This window comes from Neoarius graeffei, chromosome 3, assembly GCF_027579695.1.
Source record: "Neoarius graeffei isolate fNeoGra1 chromosome 3, fNeoGra1.pri, whole genome shotgun sequence".
NCBI lineage: Eukaryota > Metazoa > Chordata > Actinopteri > Siluriformes > Ariidae > Neoarius > Neoarius graeffei.
In genome coordinates this window covers 33,060,480-33,083,442 of record NC_083571.1, presented here as the reverse complement: position 1 = coordinate 33,083,442, position 22,963 = coordinate 33,060,480, and the positions used below count along the sequence as shown (strand labels likewise).

At 48.6% G+C, this 22,963-nt stretch overlaps 1 protein-coding gene across 6 annotated transcripts in view; it reads right to left on the bottom strand.

Moving 5' to 3' along the window:
- klhl5 (kelch-like family member 5) overlaps positions 1-22,963 on the bottom strand; it is a 132,444-nt gene that overhangs the window by 70,267 nt on the left and 39,214 nt on the right. The window contains exon 1 of one of the 6 annotated variants that reach the window (XM_060916700.1): positions 7,372-7,891. The exons of 1 other annotated variant lie outside the window; for it this stretch is intronic. In XM_060916700.1, coding sequence (XP_060772683.1) covers positions 7,372-7,889 — 518 coding nt within the window. In that variant the 5' untranslated portion in view covers positions 7,890-7,891. Of the gene's footprint in view, positions 1-5,357; positions 5,380-5,409; positions 5,432-6,402; positions 6,425-7,023; positions 7,046-7,371; positions 7,892-22,963 lie in introns of those variants that run through there. 4 more of the 6 variants (XM_060916704.1, XM_060916703.1, XM_060916705.1 and 1 more) reach the window with 4 other exon arrangements.

Sequence of the window (22,963 nt, the reverse complement as noted above, 5' to 3'; positions counted from 1 at the left end):
CAAACCTCCCAAAGAAGTTACTGAGTTCATTGAGAAAGTTGATGTTGTCGTCACGGGGGGGGGTAGCTTTGTAGTTTGTGATGACTTGGATACCCTGCCACATTCGTCTGGTGTTCGTGGTAAGGTATTAGGCAGAGACCCGTCCACCCGTAAATTTGACGGGCGATTGCCGATTTCAACGGGCAAGTATACACACAGACGGATACTGAAACGGACGATAATGCCGAAAATTTTCGCACATGAATACTCCCACATGTCCTCCGATAAATCCAGTTATGTTCCGCCATCATTTACAAATCGTAAGAAACACAGTTTAATACAAAAAATACTGAAAACTTGAAATGAAAAATCAGAATATTTCATCGCTTCCCTCTTTGCTCGCCGCTACTGAGGGAATCCTGGTTAGTTTCTTTTCCTCCGCTTAGTAATATGCTTAAATTCAGCGGGTCGTCTCGTCTGATCTGAGGTCGCGTTCGGATGGGGTTTTCGAAAAAGGGAGTGGGGGCCCTCCCCTTCAGGCGGCCTCTCGTCGTTCCGACCCCCGGCCTCAGCCTGAGCCTCTCGCGCCCGTGGCCGCGACCCCGTCTCGTCCCGGTCCGGGGCGCGCGCGGACAGCCAGAGTGGAAGGATCCACCGGCAGCCGCGCGCGTCCGCGGGGGGGTGGGCCGAGGCGTTCGCACGGCGTGACGCGGGAGGCGCGTGTTGGGAGGTCGGGGGAGAGAGCCTTGAGAGGCGCGAGGCGCATCTGGGTTTAGGAGGACGGAGGCGCCTAGCGGGCGCCTGCGAGCCTCCAGCCGCGGAGGCGGCCCCCCCCCCCCGTCCGATCGATTGGGATAGCGACCCTCAGACAGGCAAGAGGAGAATTTCTTGCCTTCAAGCGACTAGTATGCCAGAACAGGTTCTCAACAGATGGTGATGATGAATGGCAGGAAGAGGGTCATTTTGCAAGACCAACTCAGCTCATGATGAAGATACTTGGAGGTCCAAACATGCCAAATCAGCGGCTCTATCCAAGCATGTTTCACCTCATGTCAATGGCAATATGTGTGCTTGTTGGCAATGCAGAGGCTGAGCGAGTCTTTTCTGTTCAGAACAGGATCAAAACCAAGTTGAGAACAAAATTAAGTATAGTTAGGCTGGAGCAGCTTATCAGACAAAGCTACAAAAAGTTAGATCGTCAGGAATTTGACTTTGATGCAGCAGCAGACCGATTCTTGCAGGCCCCTAGACGTCTGTAATCTTTGTGTAAACCAAAGAAACTCAGTTCCCGTTCTTTCAAAGTTAATTTTAATTTTTGAGTAGTTTGGTCAAAATATTATGGATGACAGTCAGTGACAGACATTCTGCGATTTAATTTGTGCCACGTAAAATAGAATACTGTTGGGGTTTTTTTTATTCAATACTGTAACTAGATCAAAAGATTATATACAATTCATTGTTATTTTCTTTTCACTTTTGTTACCAAATCAAACACCATACATACATCTGATACATTCAGGAGTGAAACTGAAAAAAATACAAAGTAAAAATATGCAATATTTCTGATCAAAAATTACACGCCATTTCATCCTGAAAATGTCCTAGAATGCAGGAAATGAAGTCTAAATTTCAAAAATTTTCTGGGGGGGGCATGCCCCCAGACCCCCCCTAGAGGGACTTCGCGCCTGCGGTGCTCGTCTTCGCGCCCGCGGCGCTCATCAGGATTATATAAAATATTATTTTTGACTGGTAATTTTCTTTTTCTGCCTAATACCCTAGTTCGTGGGATCATGAAAGAAGTCCTGCACTTTCTGGCCATGGGCACGCTTTGCAGTTCTTATGGCACAGTTCAGGTTGGCTCTAGCTGTTCTGAGTGCCACCACGTCGCCAGATTTAAAAGCGACATTCCGTGCTTTCAGCATTGCGTGTACCTCTCTGGTCATCCAGGGTTTCTCGTTGGCCCGTGTGGAGATGTTTCTGATCACATTAACATCCTCCATGCACTTCTGAATGAATGCAGAGGCAGACTCAGCATACTCCTCCACCTGCGTGTGATCGTTGTCTCTTGCAGCTGCCTTGAACATGTCCCAGTCTGTGTGCTCGAAGCAGTCCTGTAATGCTTCCATAGCTCCCACAGGCCAAACCCTCACCTGCTTCACTGTGGGTTTTTTCCTGATCAGTAGGGGGCTTGTATGCAGGTATTAGCATCACAGAGAGATGGTCTGAGGAGCCAAGGTGGGGGCAGGGTGCGGCCCTGAATGCCTCTCTGATGTTGCTGTGAGCCAGGTCCAGCGTGTTCTCTCCCCTGGTTGCAAAATCCACATACTGGTGGAAGTGAGGAGAAACAGTTTTTGTATTGGCCTGATTAAAGTCCCCTGCCACGATGAAAATTCCCTCAGGATGTGTCGATTGCAGTTCACTGATGGATGGAACAGTATAGGACATTCAGGGCTTCTCTGGTGTTTGCGCTGGGCGGAATGTACACTGCTGTGATGATGATAATAGTGAATTCCCGGGGTAAATAAAAGGGCCTGCATTTAACAGTCAGTAGTTCTACATCAGTAGAGCAGTGACTTGAGACTATCTCCCCGTTGTTGCGCCAGTTATTGTTGGTGTATATGCAAACACCGCCGCCCCGGGATTTACCCGTAAGGGCCTCTGCATGCTCTTGCGACAAGGCTTTCGCAGATAGCTTTTCGCAGACAGTTGTAATTTATCGTTGAGCGGGGAGTAATAGGCGTGCGCGATGTTATTCACCGCCACAATGCAAGGGGGCGCAAAGTCGCGAAATAGCTAGGAGTAGTTGGTGGGTGTGGTTAGTGGAGTGTTTATCCTCCGGTTACTTATAATGACTAGAACTGGAGTCGTATAGATGTCCGTACTTCCTCACTTTCTCGATCAACCGCTCTTCTCCATCTTCGCTCGTGTTTTTAAAAATGGCGGTCGTGAAAACAAAACAAACCGGGGAAGTACGCAGGGAAGCGGAAGTGCGTGTACAGCGGATGTAGAGTGGACCAATCAGAGCCCTCTTGTCTGCGAGGCTTCTGCGGTGGTCACAATTTTTGGGAGGTGCGCGCAGAGCGTCTGCGAAGGGGGGGGGGCTATGCAGACGCCATCTGCGACGCTATCTGCGAGGACTGCGTTGTCAGCATAAATTGGCCTTAAGAGAGCTGCATCTGTCCGACCAAAATGTTGTTAGCCCCTCTATGCTAACGGCGTCATCTGGGATGGATGGTTTTAACCATGTTTCTGTGAGAATTATGGCGCAGCAGTCTCTCACCTCCCGTTTTGTTGTTAATTCCAGCTTCAGGTAGTCCAGCTTGTTCTCTAAGGAGCAGATGTTAGACAGCAGGATGTAAGGAAGCGGCGTTCTACACGGGTTAGCCTTTAGCTTAGCTGTTAGCCCCGCTCGGCATCTCCGCTTCCACTTTCTGTCACACCATCTCCGTCTCCTCCGCTGGCTGACTCCTCTGGTACGAGGTTCCGCTGCTCCACAGGCCGCTGGATGTAGCTGACATAGCAGTCCAAGGCTACGGAGAAGATCCAGAGTGGCCACCTCTACGAGTACTCCGCTGCTGGATTCGCGTAGATCTAGGATTGCCTGACGGTCGTATGCAGGTCTGGAGTAACTACGTTGCCGACTTCCATTGAAATAACTGGTTGGGATATCTGCCGTTATATCACCACTATCATGAGCCATTGCAGCCGTAGCCGAGCAGGGCACCGCCATCTTGGGAAAAAAAATCTATTTATTTATCTATTTTATTTAAGCAACAACTGGAAAGAATCCTTCTCCTGTAGAAGTCGACAGGTCTGTTTATCGCTGCTTCACACACGGTTAAAATTATCGCTGTTGCACACTTTGCATCCATCCAAGCATTCAAGTGTGTTTGAATTCTTTTAAGCAAAAATTTGCCTGCTGTTGATCAGATTTTATTACCACATGCCACTATGTCTCTCACGTCTAAAAAACGTCACTGCAAAGTTTACAGGTAGTTTACAGAAGGCAATTTGATCCAGGTGTTTACCTGAAGGAATTTCATTACGATGACACTTGAATCTGATTACTAACGGATTATTAGGGTCCTTGTAAAAGGAACTACATTCTGTGAGCTTTTTTTTAGAGGAGGTTATGTTTTCACCTGTTTGTCTGTTCCAGAGATGTTCACAAGCGCCGGCGACCGGCGGTTTTCTCCGCCTACGCAGACGGTCTGCGCTGGCTACTCAATCCCAAAAAGAAATAAAAACTTGCCTTTCAATGTTCGAGTGATTTATATCGTCTCCGCTGCCCATAATCTGCTGCAAAGCCAATTATTTCACCACGAAATTGTCTTCAATTCAGGTCTAACATGACCGGAAGCGACGACATATTTGGCGATCAATTCTCGCGCTCTGATTGGCTGAGGTGGACCACATGACCACGCTGTAGCCTATGTAGTTATGTTCCAGAGCCAGGCAGCGTACTACAGAGGGTAACTGAGAAAACCAAGCACACATGCATCTGGAGGGAAATTTCATACAGATTTTGCAAGTATTTTACAGGGAAATGGTTAGTAATTTATTAGCAGAGAATGCATCAGAAGGCATATACATTTTTTAAAAAAAAATTGTCTGGGGGTGCTGGTGCATGCCCCCAGACCATCCTAGCATTAGCAGCTTCACCGCTGCAAATTCCAGAGCTGTCTACTACTTTTTTTTTTCCCCCCACCGGCTACTTCAGATTTCCTAGAGAACCCTGCTGTTCTTCACATAACTCAAAACGTAGTGAACAGATTTAGATGAGAATTTGGTGGACAGCTTCAGTATTATCCTCGGTTCGAGTGATTTGATTCTGATGTTGATGATATGTGGCTTGGCAGAGATATGAACTCTACCGTGTGCCCTTCTAGTTAAAGGGGAACTGAAGGCCAGTTTTTTTATTATCAAACTTCTATTTATCTCATTTTATTAAATATAGAAATGCATTTTTTATTGCTATTTTGTCGCTGCTGTAGCAAGTTATGAGTGTTTGAAATACGCTCTGTAACATATCAGTCCGTATGTCAAAGCGACGGCCGTAAACGAGATTCGCTGAGACCTGTGCGAGACATCGTAGGACGGAAGTAAAACGTACAGCGGAAATCAAAGTGACCGACATCTGCCAATGTTGTCAAAAGACGCGCGCGCCCTCTTTTGAATGCTGACGTAATCAAGCCGGAAGTTTTCCCTGTGTCCGAAATCTCTCCCTACTCTCTATACAAGGCACTACATACAGTAGTGGAGAGGCCATTTTGTAGCGCTGTCCGAAACCTTAGTGAGGATTATATGGGAAATGCGCTCAGTATAATATGTACTTATCACAAAAATACATGCATGTGTTTATTATTTTGAAAACCCACCAGCCGCCTGATCTGGCACGTTTTAATTGCGCGACAGTAATGATGTAAATACCAGCGCGACGGACTCGTCCTTATCCTGCCGTCTTTCCAACTCTTCTCTACTCCACGTTGGATTGAAGTTGTATGGAATAATCTCCGTGTCACGTACGTGAGGGAGGCGGATGTATGTGCAGAAGGATACAGTTTAATTAATAAAGTGCAGAATATATACACAGGCAAACAATCCAAAACGGCAGGCTAGATCAAAAACGAGAATACAGGCAAAAGGGCCGGTCGAGGCGCAAACAGGACATCAAAAGCTAAGCGAGGTCAAGAACGAGAAACAGGAAATCAAGACAACAGGTAAAAAGGCTCGTTAATGCATACATGCGTATCATAATACTTCGCGATGCAAACGCATCAGCACAGTCCTTAAATAGGCAAACACATAGTTCCTTAATTGAGCTCAGGTGCGTCTTGTTCATGGCACGCGTGCTGGAGTCCACTCGGTGCACGCACAGCCCGAGGCGCGCCTTCAGGTGCACGCAGAACTGACACTCCATCACTGACAAAGCTGGTAAATCTCGAAATTAATCTAAATTGGAATGATATGGGGGCGGCACAATGGCGTAGCAGTTAGCACCGTCGCCTCACAGCAAGAAGGTCCTGGGTTCGAGCCCCGTGGCCAGCGAGGGCCTTTCTGTGCGGAGTTTGCATGCTCTCCCCGTGTCCGCGTGGGTTTCCTCCGGGTGCTCCGGTTTCCCCCACAGTCCAAAGACATGCAGGTTAGGTTAACTGGTGACTCTAAATTGACCGTAGGTGTGAATGTGAGTGTGAATGGTTGTCTGTGTCTATCAGTGCGTTTACATGCACATAGAGAAAATCGAACTTCTGCCGTAGCTCGACTGAAATCGAAGTTCTAAATGCCATGGAAACACCTTAGCTCGGCTGAAATCGAACCGAACTGGATTTCTCGTAATCGAGCTACGCGACCTAGATTATGCGATTGTAGCCGAGCTACTTAGTGCATGTAAACCCTATCGAGCTACGTAGTCGAGCTACTTACTTCAGCACTGCCCCTTCCGGAAGTCACGAGTGACGAGACCACAAGCGGGAAACACAACAGCCTCGGTCGGCATGACAACAGTAGTAGTAGCGAGCAGCAGAAGAGGTCAGGAGGAACAAGGAGAACGAACGAACACGGAACTGATAACTTTGTTTATACTCTTGAATAGCTCTTCTTCATGACGACAACCGGAAGTGTACCAACACGATGGGGCGTGTAGCGTCACCTGTGGCTCGGGTGCACAATGTACCTCACACAATAGCTCGATTTCCTTGTGTGCACGTAGGATTGGATTTCTCTGGCACCCCTGCTGGGACCCTTAGCTCGATTACCGACAGCAGCTCGATTTGGATGTGCATGTAAACGCACTGAGTGTGTCAGCCCTGTGATGACCTGGCGACTTGTCCAGGGTGTACCCTGCCTTTCGCCCGTAGTCAGCTGGGATAGGCTCCAGCTTGCCTGCGACCCTGTAGAACAGGATAAAGCGGCTACAGATAACGGGTGGATGGATGGATGTTGTTTGAAGTGAAGACATGTTACTAATTTATATATTTACACACACACACTTTATGAACATACAGGACTCCCTAACAAAGAGTTCTTAAACACATCCTGGCCTACCCAGCAGTAGTTCCAGTCCTGTACCGTGTTCCTCCGAGCGCACTCCAGTGTTTAACGGTAACAGCCGCCACGTCGAATAACCCGAGCGGAAATAGCGCAAACTGTGCGCTTCAGTCCCGCCCGCGCGCACAACTTACAAAACTTTACTAAATTAGAAATTTCTCGAAAAGGAAAAATGGATATGTTGCACAAATGATGTCGCGGTTACGCTTCGGCTAAACACACGCACACAAATCGAAAACATCTGGAGCGGATGTTTACGCAAAAGAAAAAAAGTGCTACGTAGTCTAGTTTGAGTAACACACAGCTGTGTGTGTGTGTGTGTGTGTGTGTGTGTGTGTGTGTTACCTGCACGAGCTCGACTCGCTGTCTGCGTGGTTCTGGCTCGGTCCGGTGCTGCTGTCGGGAGGGTTATTGTTCTCTTCGTCCTCGCCCGCGGTGCCGTTAGTTTGGCTCGCGCCGCCACAGAGCTCCTCGGTGCCCTCGCGCGTCACGTCGGAAGCGGAGCGCGAGTGCGACGGAGACGTGAACGCGGCGCTTCCGCACTCCTGCTGGCTCACGGAGCGATGAGGAAGAGGAGGAGGAAGAGGAGGAGGAGGAGGACACGCGGAGGCGCTCAACTTATTTCGGTTTTCGCCGACGAGAGAGGAAACGTGGGCGCTCGCGCTGGTCGGCGAGGCGGAGCTCGGGCTCCCGAGCGCGTGCTGCGGATGGTGCCGGTGGAGGTCGGCGGTTCTAGAGAGCAGCAGCTCCTCCACCAGAGGCTCCTGCGCGCCGGGAGGCGGAGATGTCGCGTGGCCGAACCAGCGCCAGCGGATGCGCAGGATCTGCTTCACATCGAAGTCTTTCCTACCGGGGGCCGACATTCCCGACACTCCGGCGCGCGCGTGACAGGCGGGAGACGGGGACAAGGCGGCGAGGGAGAGAGAGAGAGAGAGAGAGACACGCCGTAAATGTGTGTGTGGTGGTCGATGGAGGGGCGCGCGCCAACTGTAACTCGAGAGCGCTGCTGGCGAGACTCATGGAGACGCGCGCACCCCCCCCTCCTCCTCCTCCTCCTCCTCTCTCTCTCTCCCTCACTCACTCACCCCCTCTCACTCATTCACCCCTCTCACTCACTCACTAACCCCTCCTCTCTCTCTCTGTCACTCACTCATTCACCACCCCTCTCTGTGTCACTCACTCATTCACACACACCTCTCTCTCTGTGTCACTCATTCATTCACCCCTCTCTGTCACTCACTCATTCACACCCCCATCTCTCTCTGTCACTCACTCATTCACTCCCCTCTCTCTCTCTCTCTCTCTCTCTCTCTGTCACTCACTCATTCACCACCCCTCTCTGTGTCACTCACTCATTCACACACACCTCTCTCTCTGTCACTCACTCATTCACCACCCCTCTCTGTGTCACTCACTCATTCACACACACCTCTCTCTCTGTGTCACTCATTCATTCACCCCTCTCTGTCACTCACTCATTCACACCCCCATCTCTCTCTGTCACTCACTCATTCACTCCCCTCTCTCTCTCTCTCTCTCTCTCTCTGTCACTCACTCATTCACCACCCCTCTCTGTGTCACTCACTCATTCACACACACCTCTCTCTCTGTCACTCACTCATTCACCCCTCTCTGTGTCACTCACTCATTCACACCCCCATCTCTCTCTGTCACTCACTCATTCACTCCCCCCTCTCTCTCTGTCACTCACTCATTCACCCCGTGTCACTCACTCACTCATTCACACCCCCTCTCTCTGTGTCACTCACTCATTCACTCCCCCCCCTCTCTCTGTCACTCACTCATTCACCCCGTGTCACTCACTCACTCATTCACTCCCCCCCTCTCTCTCTGTCACTCACTCATTCACTCCCCCCTCTCACTCACTCATTCACACTCCCCTCTCTCTCTGTCACTCACTCATTCACTCCCCCTCTCTCACTCATTCACCCCCTCTCTCTCTGTCTGTCACTCACTCATTCACCTCTCTCTCTGTCACTCACTCATCACCTCTCTCTCTGTCACTCATTCACTCCCCCCCTCTCTGTCACTCACTCATTCACCTCTCTCTCTGTCACTCACTCATTCACACACACACCTCTCTCTCTGTCACTCATTTACACACCCCTCTCTGTGTCACTCACTCATTCACACATCCCTCTCTCTGTCACTCACTCATTCACTCCCCCCTCTCTCTGTCACTCACTCATTCACCCCCTCTCTCTCTCTGTGTCACTCACTCATTCACACACCCCTCTGTGTCACTCACTCATTCACCCCCTCTCTCTCTCCGTCACTCACTCATTCACTCCCCCCTCTCTGTCACTCACTCACTCATTCACACACACACCTCTCTCTCTGTCACTCACTCATTCACTCCCCCCTCTCTCTGTCACTCACTCATTCACTCCCCCTCTCTCTCTGTCACTCACTCATTCACACACCCCTCTCTCGCTGTCACTCACTCATTCACCCCTCTCTCTCTCCGTCACTCACTCATTCACTCCCCCTCTCTCTCTGTCACTCACTCATTCACACACCCCTCTCTCTCTGTCACTCACTCATTCACTCCCCCTCTCTCTCTGTCACTCACTCATTCACCACCCCTCTCTGTGTCACTCACTCATTCACACACACCTCTCTCTCTGTCACTCATTCATTCACCCCTCTCTGTCACTCACTCATTCACACCCCCATCTCTCTCTGTCACTCACTCATTCACTCCCCTCTCTCTCTCTCTCTGTCACTCACTCATTCACCACCCCTCTCTGTGTCACTCACTCATTCACACACACCTCTCTCTCTGTCACTCATTTACACACCCCTCTCTGTGTCACTCACTCATTCACACATCCCTCTCTCTGTCACTCACTCATTCACTCCCCCCTCTCTCTGTCACTCACTCATTCACCCCCTCTCTCTCTCTGTGTCACTCACTCATTCACACACCCCTCTCTGTGTCACTCACTCATTCACCCCCTCTCTCTCTGTGTCACTCACTCATTCACCCCCTCTCTCTCTCCGTCACTCACTCATTCACTCCCCCCTCTCTGTGTCACTCACTCACTCATTCACACACACACCTCTCTCTCTGTCACTCACTCATTCACTCCCCCCTCTCTCTCTGTCACTCACTCATTCACTCCCCCTCTCTCTCTGTCACTCACTCATTCACACACCCCTCTCTCGCTGTCACTCACTCATTCACCCCCTCTCTCTCTCCGTCACTCACTCATTCACTCCCCCTCTCTCTCTGTCACTCACTCATTCACACACCCCTCTCTCTCTGTCACTCACTCATTCACCACCCCTCTCTGTGTCACTCACTCATTCACACACCTCTCTCTCTGTGTCACTCATTCATTCACCCCTCTCTGTCACTCACTCATTCACACCCCCATCTCTCTCTGTCACTCACTCATTCACTCCCCTCTCTCTCTCTCTCTCTCTCTCTGTCACTCACTCATTCACCACCCCTCTCTGTGTCACTCACTCATTCACACACACCTCTCTCTCTGTCACTCATTTACACACCCCTCTCTGTGTCACTCACTCATTCACACATCCCTCTCTCTGTCACTCACTCATTCACTCCCCCCTCTCTCTGTCACTCACTCATTCACCCCCTCTCTCTCTCTGTCACTCACTCATTCACACACCCCTCTCTGTGTCACTCACTCATTCACCCCCTCTCTCTCTGTGTCACTCACTCATTCACCCCCTCTCTCTCTCCGTCACTCACTCATTCACTCCCCCCTCTCTGTGTCACTCACTCACTCATTCACACACACACCTCTCTCTCTGTCACTCACTCATTCACTCCCCCCTCTCTCTCTGTCACTCACTCATTCACTCCCCCTCACACCTCTCTCTCTGTCACTCACTCATTCACTCCCCCCTCTCTCTCTGTCACTCACTCATTCACTCCCCCTCTCTCTCTGTCACTCACTCATTCACACACCCCTCTCTCGCTGTCACTCACTCATTCACCCCCTCTCTCTCTCCGTCACTCACTCATTCACTCCCCCTCTCTCTCTGTCACTCACTCATTCACACACCCCTCTCTCTCTGTCACTCACTCATTCACCACCCCTCTCTGTGTCACTCACTCATTCACACACACCTCTCTCTCTGTGTCACTCATTCATTCACCCCTCTCTGTCACTCACTCATTCACACCCCCATCTCTCTCTGTCACTCACTCATTCACTCCCCTCTCTCTCTCTCTCTGTCACTCACTCATTCACCACCCCTCTCTGTGTCACTCACTCATTCACACACACCTCTCTCTCTGTCACTCACTCATTCACCCCTCTCTGTGTCACTCACTCATTCACACCCCCATCTCTCTCTGTCACTCACTCATTCACTCCCCCCTCTCTCTGTCACTCACTCATTCACCCCGTGTCACTCACTCACTCATTCACACCCCCTCTCTCTGTGTCACTCACTCATTCACTCCCCCCTCTCTCTCTGTCACTCACTCATTCACCCCGTGTCACTCACTCACTCATTCACACCCCCTCTCTCTGTGTCACTCACTCATTCACTCCCCCCTCTCTCTCTGTCACTCACTCATTCACCCCGTGTCACTCACTCACTCATTCACTCCCCCCTCTCTCTCTGTCACTCACTCATTCACTCCCCCTCTCACTCACTCATTCACACTCCCCTCTCTCTCTGTCACTCACTCATTCACTCCCCCTCTCTCACTCACTCACTCATTCACCCCTCTCTCTCTGTCTGTCACTCACTCATTCACCTCTCTCTCTGTCACTCACTCATCACCTCTCTCTCTGTCACTCATTCACTCCCCCCCTCTCTGTCACTCACTCATTCACCTCTCTCTCTGTCACTCACTCATTCACACACACACCTCTCTCTCTGTCACTCATTTACACACCCCTCTCTGTGTCACTCACTCATTCACACATCCCTCTCTCTGTCACTCACTCATTCACTCCCCCCTCTCTCTGTCACTCACTCATTCACCCCCTCTCTCTCTGTGTCACTCACTCATTCACACACCCCTCTCTGTGTCACTCACTCATTCACCCCCTCTCTCTCTCCGTCACTCACTCATTCACTCCCCCCTCTCTGTGTCACTCACTCACTCATTCACACACACACCTCTCTCTCTGTCACTCACTCATTCACTCCCCCCTCTCTCTCTGTCACTCACTCATTCACTCCCCCTCTCTCTCTGTCACTCACTCATTCACACACCCCTCTCTCGCTGTCACTCACTCATTCACCCCCTCTCTCTCTCCGTCACTCACTCATTCACTCCCCCTCTCTCTCTGTCACTCACTCATTCACACACCCCTCTCTCTCTGTCACTCACTCATTCACCCCCTCTCTCTCTCCGTCACTCACTCATTCACTCCCCCCTCTCTCTCTGTCACTCACTCATTCACCCCCTCTCTCTCTCCGTCACTCACTCATTCACTCCCCCCCTCTCTCTCTGTCACTCACTCATTCACTCCCCCCTCTCTCTCTGTCACTCACTCATTCACCCCCTCTCTCTCTCCGTCACTCACTCATTCACCCCCTCTCTCTCTCTGTCACTCACTCATTCACTCCCCCTCTCTCTGTCACTCACTCATTCACACACCCCTCTCTCTCTGTCACTCACTCATTCACCCCTCTCTCTCTCCGTCACTCACTCATTCACTCCCCCTCTCTCTGTGTCACTCACTCACTCATTCACACACACACCTCTCTCTCTGTCACTCACTCATTCACTCCCCCCTCTCTCTGTCACTCACTCATTCACTCCCCCCTCTCTCTCTGTCACTCACTCATTCACCACCCCTCTCTGTGTCACTCACTCATTCACACACACCTCTCTCTCTCTGTCACTCACTCATTCACCCCCTCTGTCACTCACTCATTCACACACACACCTCTCTGTCACTCACTCATTCACACACCCCTCTCTGTGTCACTCACTCATTCACACACCTCTCTCTCTGTCACTCACTCATTCACCCCTCTCTCTCTCCGTCACTCACTCATTCACTCCCCCCCTCTCTCTCTGTCACTCACTCATTCACCCCCTCTCTCTCTCCGTCACTCACTCATTCACTCCCCCCCTCTCTCTCTGTCACTCACTCATTCACCCCTCTCTCTCTCTGTCACTCACTCATTCACTCCCCCTCTCTCTGTCACTCACTCATTCACACACCCCTCTCTCTCTGTCACTCACTCATTCACCCCTCTCTCTCTCCGTCACTCACTCATTCACTCCCCCTCTCTCTGTGTCACTCACTCACTCATTCACACACACACCTCTCTCTCTCTGTCACTCACTCATTCACTCCCCCCTCTCTCTGTCACTCACTCATTCACTCCCCCCTCTCTCTCTGTCACTCACTCATTCACCACCCCTCTCTGTGTCACTCACTCATTCACACACACCTCTCTCTCTCTGTCACTCACTCATTCACCCCCTCTGTCACTCACTCATTCACACACACACCTCTCTGTCACTCACTCATTCACACACCCCTCTCTGTGTCACTCACTCATTCACACACCTCTCTCTCTGTCACTCACTCATTCACACACCTCTCTCTCTGTCACTCACTCATTCACCCCCTCTCTCTCTCCGTCACTCACTCATTCACTCCCCCCTCTCTCTCTGTCACTCACTCATTCACACACACACATCCCCTCTCTCTCTCTCTCTCTGTGTCACTCACTCATTCACACACACACACACACACACACACACACACACACACACACAAGGACAAAATGTCTTCAGCCCTGCAATGCAGTACCTGCTACTACAGTAATAATAATAATAATAATAATAATAATAATAATAATAATAATAATTAGTTAGTCAGGTTCACAAAAGTTTCCAATGCTGAGGAAACACACACACAGGCATACGTACAAGCGTGCGCGCGCACACACACACACACACACACACACACACACACACTAAGCAGTATTTGATTCTTTGACCTTTCCCCTGAACCACTCTGCCCCTCTCTCAAAGGCCAGACCATCGATTCTGACCAATCAGTGAGCTCCGGACCAGCGCTCACACTGCGCTCAATACTGCTCTCATGGTCTGACAGGTCGAAGACAAAGAGAGAAACAGACAGAAGGAGAGAGACTGGTGGACAGAGAGAGAGAGAGAGAATAGAAGCGAGAGACAGAGGGAGAAAGAGACAGACAGAAGGAGAGTCAGAGAGAGAGAATAGAAGCGACAGACAGAGGGAGAAAGAGAGACAGAAGGAGAGTCAGAGAGAGAGAATAGAAGCAACAGAGGGAGAAAGAGAGACAGAAGGAGAGTCAGAGAGAGAGAGAATAGAAGCAACAGACAGAGGGAGAGAGAGAGAGAGAAAGACAGAATAGAAGCAACAGAGAGGGAGAAAGAGAGAGAAGGAGAGTCAGAGAGAGAGAGAGAATAGAAGTGACAGGGAGAAAGAGACAGAAGGAGAGTCAGAGAGAGAGAGAGAGAATAGATGTGACAGACAGAGGGAGAAAGAGACAGACAGAAGGAGAGTCAGAGAGAGAGAGAGAGAGAGAGAATAGACGCGACAGACAGAGGGAGAAAGAGAGACAGAAGGAGAGTCAGAGAGAGAGAGAATAGACACGACAGACAGAGGGAGAAAGAGACAGACAGAAGGAGAGTCAGAGAGAGAGAATAGACGCGACAGACAGAGGGAGAAAGAGACAGACAGAAGGAGAGTCAGAGAGAGAGAGAGAGAGAGAATAGACGCGACAGACAGAGGGAGAAAGAGACAGACAGAAGGAGAGTCAGAGAGAGAGAGAATAGACACGACAGACAGAGGGAGAAAGAGACAGACAGAAGGAGAGTCAGAGAGAGAGAGAATAGACGCGACAGACAGAGGGAGAAAGAGACAGACAGAAGGAGAGTCAGAGAGAGAGAGAGAGAGAATAGATGCGACAGACAGAGGGAGAAAGAGACAGACAGAAGGAGAGTCAGAGAGAGAGAGAGAATAGACGCGACAGACAGAGGGAGAAAGAGAGACAGAAGGAGAGTCAGAGAGAGAGAGAGAGAGAGAGAGAATAGATGCAACAGACAGAGGGAGAAAGAGACAGACAGAAGGAGAGTCAGAGAGAGAGACAGAGAATAGACGCGACAGGCAGAGGGAGAAAGAGACAGACAGAAGGAGAGTCAGAGAGAGAGACAGAGAATAGACGCGACAGGCAGAGGGAGAAAGAGACAGACAGAAGGAGAGTCACAGAGAGAGAGAGAATAGACGCGACAGACAGAGGGAGAAAGAGACAGACAGAAGGAGAGTCAGAGAGAGAGAGAATAGACGCGACAGACAGAGGGAGAAAGAGACAGACAGAAGGAGAGTCACAGAGAGAGAGAATAGACGCAACAGACAGAGGGAGAAAGAGACAGGGAGAAGGAGAGTCAGAGAGAGAGAGAGAGAATAGACGCGACAGACAGAGGGAGAAAGAGACAGACAGAAGGAGAGTCAGAGAGAGAGAGAATAGACGCGACAGACAGAGGGAGAAAGAGACAGACAGAAGGAGAGTCAGAGAGAGAGAGAATAGACGCGACAGACAGAGGGAGAAAGAGACAGACAGAAGGAGAGTCACAGAGAGAGAGAATAGATGCAACAGACAGAGGGAGAAAGAGACAGGGAGAAGGAGAGTCAGAGAGAGAGAGAGAGAGAGAGAATAGACGCGACAGACAGAGGGAGAAAGAGACAGACAGAAGGAGAGTCAGAGAGAGAGAGAGAGAGAGAATAGACGCGACAGACAGAGGGAGAAAGAGACAGACAGAAGGAGAGTCAGAGAGAGAGAGAGAATAGACGCGACAGACAGAGGGAGAAAGAGACAGACAGAAGGAGAGTCAGAGAGAGAGAGAGAGAGAGAGAATAGACACGACAGACAGAGGGAGAAAGAGACAGACAGAAGGAGAGTCAGAGAGAGAGAGAGAGAGAGAGAGAATAGACGCGACAGACAGAGGGAGAAAGAGACAGACAGAAGGAGAGTCAGAGAGAGAGAGAGAGAGAGAGAGAGAGAGAATAGACACGACAGACAGAGGGAGAAAGAGACAGACAGAAGGAGAGTCAGAGAGAGAGAGAATAGACGCGACAGACAGAGGGAGAAAGAGACAGACAGAAGGAGAGTCAGAGAGAGAGAGAGAGAGAGAGAGAATAGACGCGACAGACAGAGGGAGAAAGAGACAGACAGAAGGAGAGTCAGAGAGAGAGAGAGAGAGAGAGAATAGACGCGACAGACAGAGGGAGAAAGAGACAGACAGAAGGAGAGTCAGAGAGAGAGAGAGAGAATAGACGCGACAGACAGAGGGAGAAAGAAACAGACAGAAGGAGAGTCAGAGAGAGAGAATAGACGCGACAGACAGAGGGAGAAAGAGACAGACAGAAGGAGAGTCAGAGAGAGAGAGAATAGACGCGACAGACAGAGGGAGAAAGAGACAGACAGAAGGAGAGTCAGAGAGAGAGAGAGAGAGAGAATAGACGCGACAGACAGAGGGAGAAAGAGACAGACAGAAGGAGAGTCAGAGAGAGAGAGAATAGACGCGACAGACAGAGGGAGAAAGAGACAGACAGAAGGAGAGTCAGAGAGAGAGAGAGAGAGAGAGAGAATAGACGCGACAGACAGAGGGAGAAAGAGACAGACAGAAGGAGAGTCAGAGAGAGAGAGAGAGAGAGAGAATAGACGCGACAGACAGAGGGAGAAAGAGACAGACAGAAGGAGAGTCAGAGAGAGAGAGAGAGAATAGACGCGACAGACAGAGGGAGAAAGAAACAGACAGAAGGAGAGTCAGAGAGAGAGAATAGACGCGACAGACAGAGGGAGAAAGAGACAGACAGAAGGAGAGTCAGAGAGAGAGAGAATAGACGCGACAGACAGAGGGAGAAAGAGACAGACAGAAGGAGAGTCAGAGAGAGAGAGAGAGAGAGAATAGACGCGACAGACAGAGGGAGAAAGAGACAGACAGAAGGAGAGTCAGAGAGAGAGAGAATAGACGCGACAGACAGAGGGAGAAAGAGACAGACAGAAGGAGAGTCAGAGAGAGAGAGAGAGAGAGAGAGAATAGACGCGACAGACAGAGGGAGAAAGAGACAGACAGAAGGAGAGTCAGAGAGAGAGAGAGAGAGAGAGAATAGACGCGACAGACAGAGGGAGAAAGAGACAGACAGAAGGAGAGTCAGAGAGAGAGAGAGAGAATAGACGCGACAGACAGAGGGAGAAAGAAACAGACAGAAGGAGAGTCAGAGAGAGAGAGAGAGAGAGAGAATAGACGCGACAGACAGAGGGAGAAAGAGACAGACAGAAGGAGAGTCAGAGAGAGAGAGAGAGAGAGAGAGAATAGACGCGACAGACAGAGGGAGAAAGAGACAGACAGAAGGAGAGTCAGAGAGAGAGAGAGAGAGAGAGAATAGACGCGACAGACAGAGGGAGAAAGAGACAGACAGAAGGAGAGTCAGAGAGAGAGAGAGAGAATAGACGCGACAGACAGAGGGAGAAAGAAACAGACAGAAGGAGAGTCAGAGAGAGAGAATAGACGCGACAGACAGAGGGAGAAAGAGACAGACAGAAGGAGAGTCAGAGAGAGAGAGAATAGACGCGACAGACAGAGGGAGAAAGAGACAGACAGAAGGAGAGTCAGAGAGAGAGAGAGAGAGAGAATAGACGCGACAGACAGAGGGAGAAAGAGACAGACAGAAGGAGAGTCAGAGAGAGAGAGAGAGAATAGACGCGACAGACAGAGGGAGAAAGAGACAGACAGAAGGAGAGTCAGAGAGAGAGAGAGAATAGACGCGACAGACAGAGGGAGAAAGAGACAGACAGAAGGAGAGTCAGAGAGAGAGAGAGAGAGAGTAATTTAAACTGTAATACTGCAGATGGAATGTGTTTTCTGTCATCTATGGCAACTGCACAACCGTTTTCCTGTGTGTGTGTGTGTGTGTGTGTGTGTGTGTGTGTGTGTGTGTGTGTGCGCGCGCGCGCAATATAGAGTGTATAGTTTGTGTGACCAGGTGCTGCCAGAGTAACCATGGCGACCAGCACCATAATTACCATAGGAACCTCACGAACATGGTGTCATTATGGTGTGACATGTGTCTGACTGGAGCAGTTTAGTCACTCAGCTCAGTGTCATTACTGCACACACACACACACACACACACACTCATTCACACACACTCAATCACAAGCGCACACCCACACACCAATGCACATACACACATGCCAATGCACGCGCACACACACACAATATAATAAGGATAACAGACTCTTCTTTAAAAACCATTCATTTCCACAAGATTAATCAAATCTATCTATCTATCTATCTATCTATCTATCTATCTATCTATCTATCTATCTATCTATCTATCTATCTATCTTTTCCATGTCTTAGTATCCATTTGCTTGCTCTCTGTCTCCTCCACCTTCCTCCTTTTCCCCATCTCTCTTTCAGGCACTCCCTCTCTCTCTCTCTCCTCCATTTCCACTGTTTTCCTCCGTCTCAGTCTTGTCTAACTGCCTTTCTCCCTCTTTTCCTCTGCCTCTGTCTTACTTCACCTCATCTCTCTCTCCCTCCTCAGCACTTTTCTCTCTCAGATGCAGATACTTCTGTTAAGTTGAGCGTGTATCAAAATCACATCTTGTACTCCTCTCTCTCTCTCACACACACACACACACACACACACACTCTCTCTCTCTACAGGGAGTATTAGGTAGATTAATTAAAGTCATGCATGACTCAGCGGTGATTCTTAACACCCCCCCCCCCCCCCCACACACACACACACACACACACAAGAAAATGGAATCAGGGATCAGGATGAAATTGAAAAACAAGCGATTCTATAACTCCACACATTCACTCTCTCTCTCTCTCTCTCTCTCTCTGATAAAGAATTGGTTTGCTGAACCAGCACATCTTATCTGCAGTTTAATCTTAAGACCCTGAAACAGGGGTGTGTGTGTGTGTGTGTGTGCGCGTGTGTGTGTTTGCAGTGTGCTACAGCCTGTAAAAGTGTAAAAGTGCTGACACACTCACTACTTCAGTGCTAATATTACATTCTCAAGTCAGAATAGTTGCCAAACCCTCAGGCTGATATCACCGTGACACAGCATTTTAATAAAATGTTATTCCTATAAAATAAAAATGAATGCAGTGCATTACTCTAATTAAAGGACCTCGCAAATAAATCCAGTCCAATACTTTGTACTTGAAGTGTACCAGTACTGGTCATGCTTACAACATTAATTGTGCTTTATGTATTATTTATAGACAAAAGACACGCACATTCAGTAAAAAAAAAACACCATAAAAGCACTTTTGTGGACAATTTAATTCCGTGAATTACCCGCGGAGGCAGAACCACGGGGAGCAGCCGTTGCTGGCCAAAAGTGGCGTACAGTCGTTGATTCCGGGTTATCGGGTGCGAGTAAACAAGCAGTGTTCTGCGGGTCGAGATTCCCAGTCAAGTAACTTCAGAACACGTTGAATAAATACAGATCTAATACTTGTAATAAATCTTTATTTTATGGCACATATCTATTATTTCGTGGCATTATGTGCAAGTAGGTTTGGTTGTACTTTGGGATCGAGAGCTTCGCTGGCGAAGCTCGACAGGTTTAGAATGAGTAGGGCATGTATTGAGATAAATATCTTTGTGAGGTTTTTTTAATCATACAACATGCTTTCGTCTAAAGCGGGGAACAGGGGCGCTGCGCCCTCTTACTCTCAGCGTGTGCCCCCTTACCGAAATGCCGATTGAACCCCAAGTCACACTTAAGCCTAGGTCACAACCGGCCGTACGTGCTCCTACGTGCAAAAAACGCAAGAAACGCACGGAGGGTGCGCGTGTGACGTGCTGATTTTCGAGCCACAGACCGGCCGCAGAGGTTCTTTGTCATGTCAAACAAACTCTACAGGCGCTTACGTTTTTTTCAGGTTGCAAGACAAACTTACGGCCAACGTGCGTCTTTCTCCACGAACAAAAAAAAATGCAGCGATTTGGGAAATGCCAAAAATCGCACGGCCAAAAAATTGTATGTCCGGTTGTGACCTAGGCTTTAGGCCATGCACTTATATGCTACTGCACAACATGCAATCTTTCTCAAAATGATCTTTTTTTCGTGAAAACATCCCAGCAACACCATGTGATAATGTGTCTGATCATCAAATACGTTATAATTACTCTAAAAATATTCCAAATCATAGTAGATACACCGTCAGACGGTGCAAAAACCATCCGAATTGGCGTTTTCCAGACTGAGGCGCCATGTTGTTTATTTGTCACAGCTGCTCTCGCGAGATTTGACATACAAGGTCAGCTGACTTGTCAAGCGAGATTTCTCGAGACTGAATGACCTTTCACCCACCGGCGCGGGAGCTTTTGACAGAAGTTGTTCGCGAGTTGTTTTTGGGCGTTTAAAGATGTCATCCCGTGGCACGAAACGGAAGAAAGCCAAAGACTGTCCGGGGGAGAAGAAGATGACTTCTTTTTTCTGTCACAAAGCGGATAAAGATGTTTCCGATGGCGAGATCATGACGACTGAGGGATCGGTTCTGTGCCCTCATTGAAGGACGCGCCAACCGAGCACTGCGACAGCGGCGTCGCGGAATCCGTGACGAACGAAGACCGGATGTCTTGCTCTGATGAAGGCACCGAGTGTTCAGTGGAAAAGCAAAATGAGAAAAAGGCCGAGTTCCAGGAAAAGTTCAAGGTTTTTTTTTTTTTTTTGCATGGTTTCAAACTTTGGGATTTGGGTTGGATTCCAACTTTACAATGTTTACTTTTTTAGTTTCCTTTTAAAGAAAATAATTTTGCTCTGGAATTATTATTATTTTTTTCATTTTGAACAACTAACTCTACCTTACTCTAGTATAAGAAAACAACAGATTTCTCTGGGGGGCGGCACAGTGGTGTATTGGTTAGCGCTGTCGCCTCACAGCAAGAAGGTCCGGGTTCGAGCCCCGTGGCCGGCGAGGGCCTTTCTGTGCGGAGTTTGCATGTTCTCCCCGTGTCCACGTGGGTTTCCTCCGGGTGCTCCGGTTTCCCCCACAGTCCAAAGCCATGCAGGTTAGGTTAACTGGTGACTCTAAATTGACCGTAGGTGTGAATGTGAGTGTGAATGGTTGTCTGTGTCTATGTGTCAGCCCTGTGATGACCTGGCGACTTGTCCAGGGTGTACCCCGCCTTTCGCCCATAGTCAGCTGGGATAGGCTCCAGCTTGCCTGTGACCCTGTAGAACAGGATAAAGCGGCTAGAGATAATGAGATGAGGAGATGAGATGAGAATTTGAATCATGAGGAATTAGTATTATGTGTAATTTGAATTATGAGGTATTAGAATTTGAATTAAGTGTTGTTTGTGACAGAAGTTTTATTTTCTTTTTCAATGTTGACAAATAAACAATTTGTTACAATTTCCCTCTCAGATAGCCTCAGAATGTCCCATTGTAGCCTCAATTTTTCAAAGGCTTCGCACGGCAGATGCCCCCGCACCATGGTGAGCACCCTCATACTAAATTTTTCTAGAAAAACCCTGATAAAGTATGATAAACATATTGACAGAAACTTTATACTTAACACTTCCCTATGTGCCCACTGCCGAATAATATTATAGTTTTTAAATTCCCTAAATTAGATGAAACATAAAACTTGTCCCCTTACTCGGTCACACCAGAGCGCGCACTTCCGCATTCATAAAAGACTATTCACATGCCCTGTGTCTGAAATCACTCCCTACTAGGGCTGCGTACCGGTACTGTGTACCAGTACTGTACCGTGAAAATCGATTCGGTACAGGTCCAAAATACCGGATCATGAAGTACCGGTACTGTACTGATATAAATTTACACCAAGTATATGCTTATTTTGTGACTGAAGATGCGTAAATCCTACCACAAAGACGAAAATTTAGCACTGGAAAAGACGTAAAATGCCGCGCTGAAACTTGAAATCAGAGCCATCTTTGATTTGAGATCCTCTCGCCACAGTCTCACGAGACATTGCGAGAGCTTGGCTGATCCAGCGTTCTGATTGTCAAAAAGACTCAAAAGCAGGTCAGCCATTTTTCCTTTGCTGGCACTGGCGGCCTTTGTTGCTTTGTGTAATTTTGCCGCGCAAGTTAAACTCTGTAGTACTCTAATCATTTCTTGTTGTGAGACAACTTCTCAGGTACTTTGAAAGTTTGAACTATACTAGTGCATCTCAAAAAATTAGAATACCATAAAAAAGTTCCTTTTTTTCATAATTTAATTCAAAAAGGTAAACTTTCATATATTCTATATTCATTACATGTAAAGTGAAATATTTAAAGCCTTTTTTGTTTTAATTGTGATGATTATGGCTTATAGCTCATGAAAATCAGAAATCCAGTATCTCAAATTATTAGAATATTCCCTAAGATCAATCAAAAAAGGATTTACAATACAGAAATGTCCAACTTCTGAAAAGTATATTCATTTATACACTCAATACTTGGTTGGGGCTCCTTTACCATGAATTACTGTATCAATGCGGTGTGGCATGGAGGTGATCAGTCTGTGGCACTGCTGAGCTGTTATTGAAGCCCAGGTTGCTTTGATAGTGGCCTTCAGCGTATCTGTATTTTTGGGCCGGGTGTTTCTCATCTTCCTCTTTACAATACCCCATAGATTCTCTATGGGGTTCAGGTCAGGCAAGTTGGCTGGCCAATCAAACACAGTAATATCATGGTCAGCAAACCATTTGGTAGTAGTTTTGGCACTGTGGGTAGGTGCTAAGTCCTGCTGGAAAAGGAAATCAGCATCTCCAAAAAGCTCGTCAGCAGATGGAAGCATGAAGTGCTCTAAAATCTCCTGGTAGATGGCTGTGTTGACTTTGGACTTGATAAAATACAGTGGACCGACACCAGCAGATGACATGGCACCCCAAATCATCACAGACTGTGGAAACTTCACACTGGGCTTC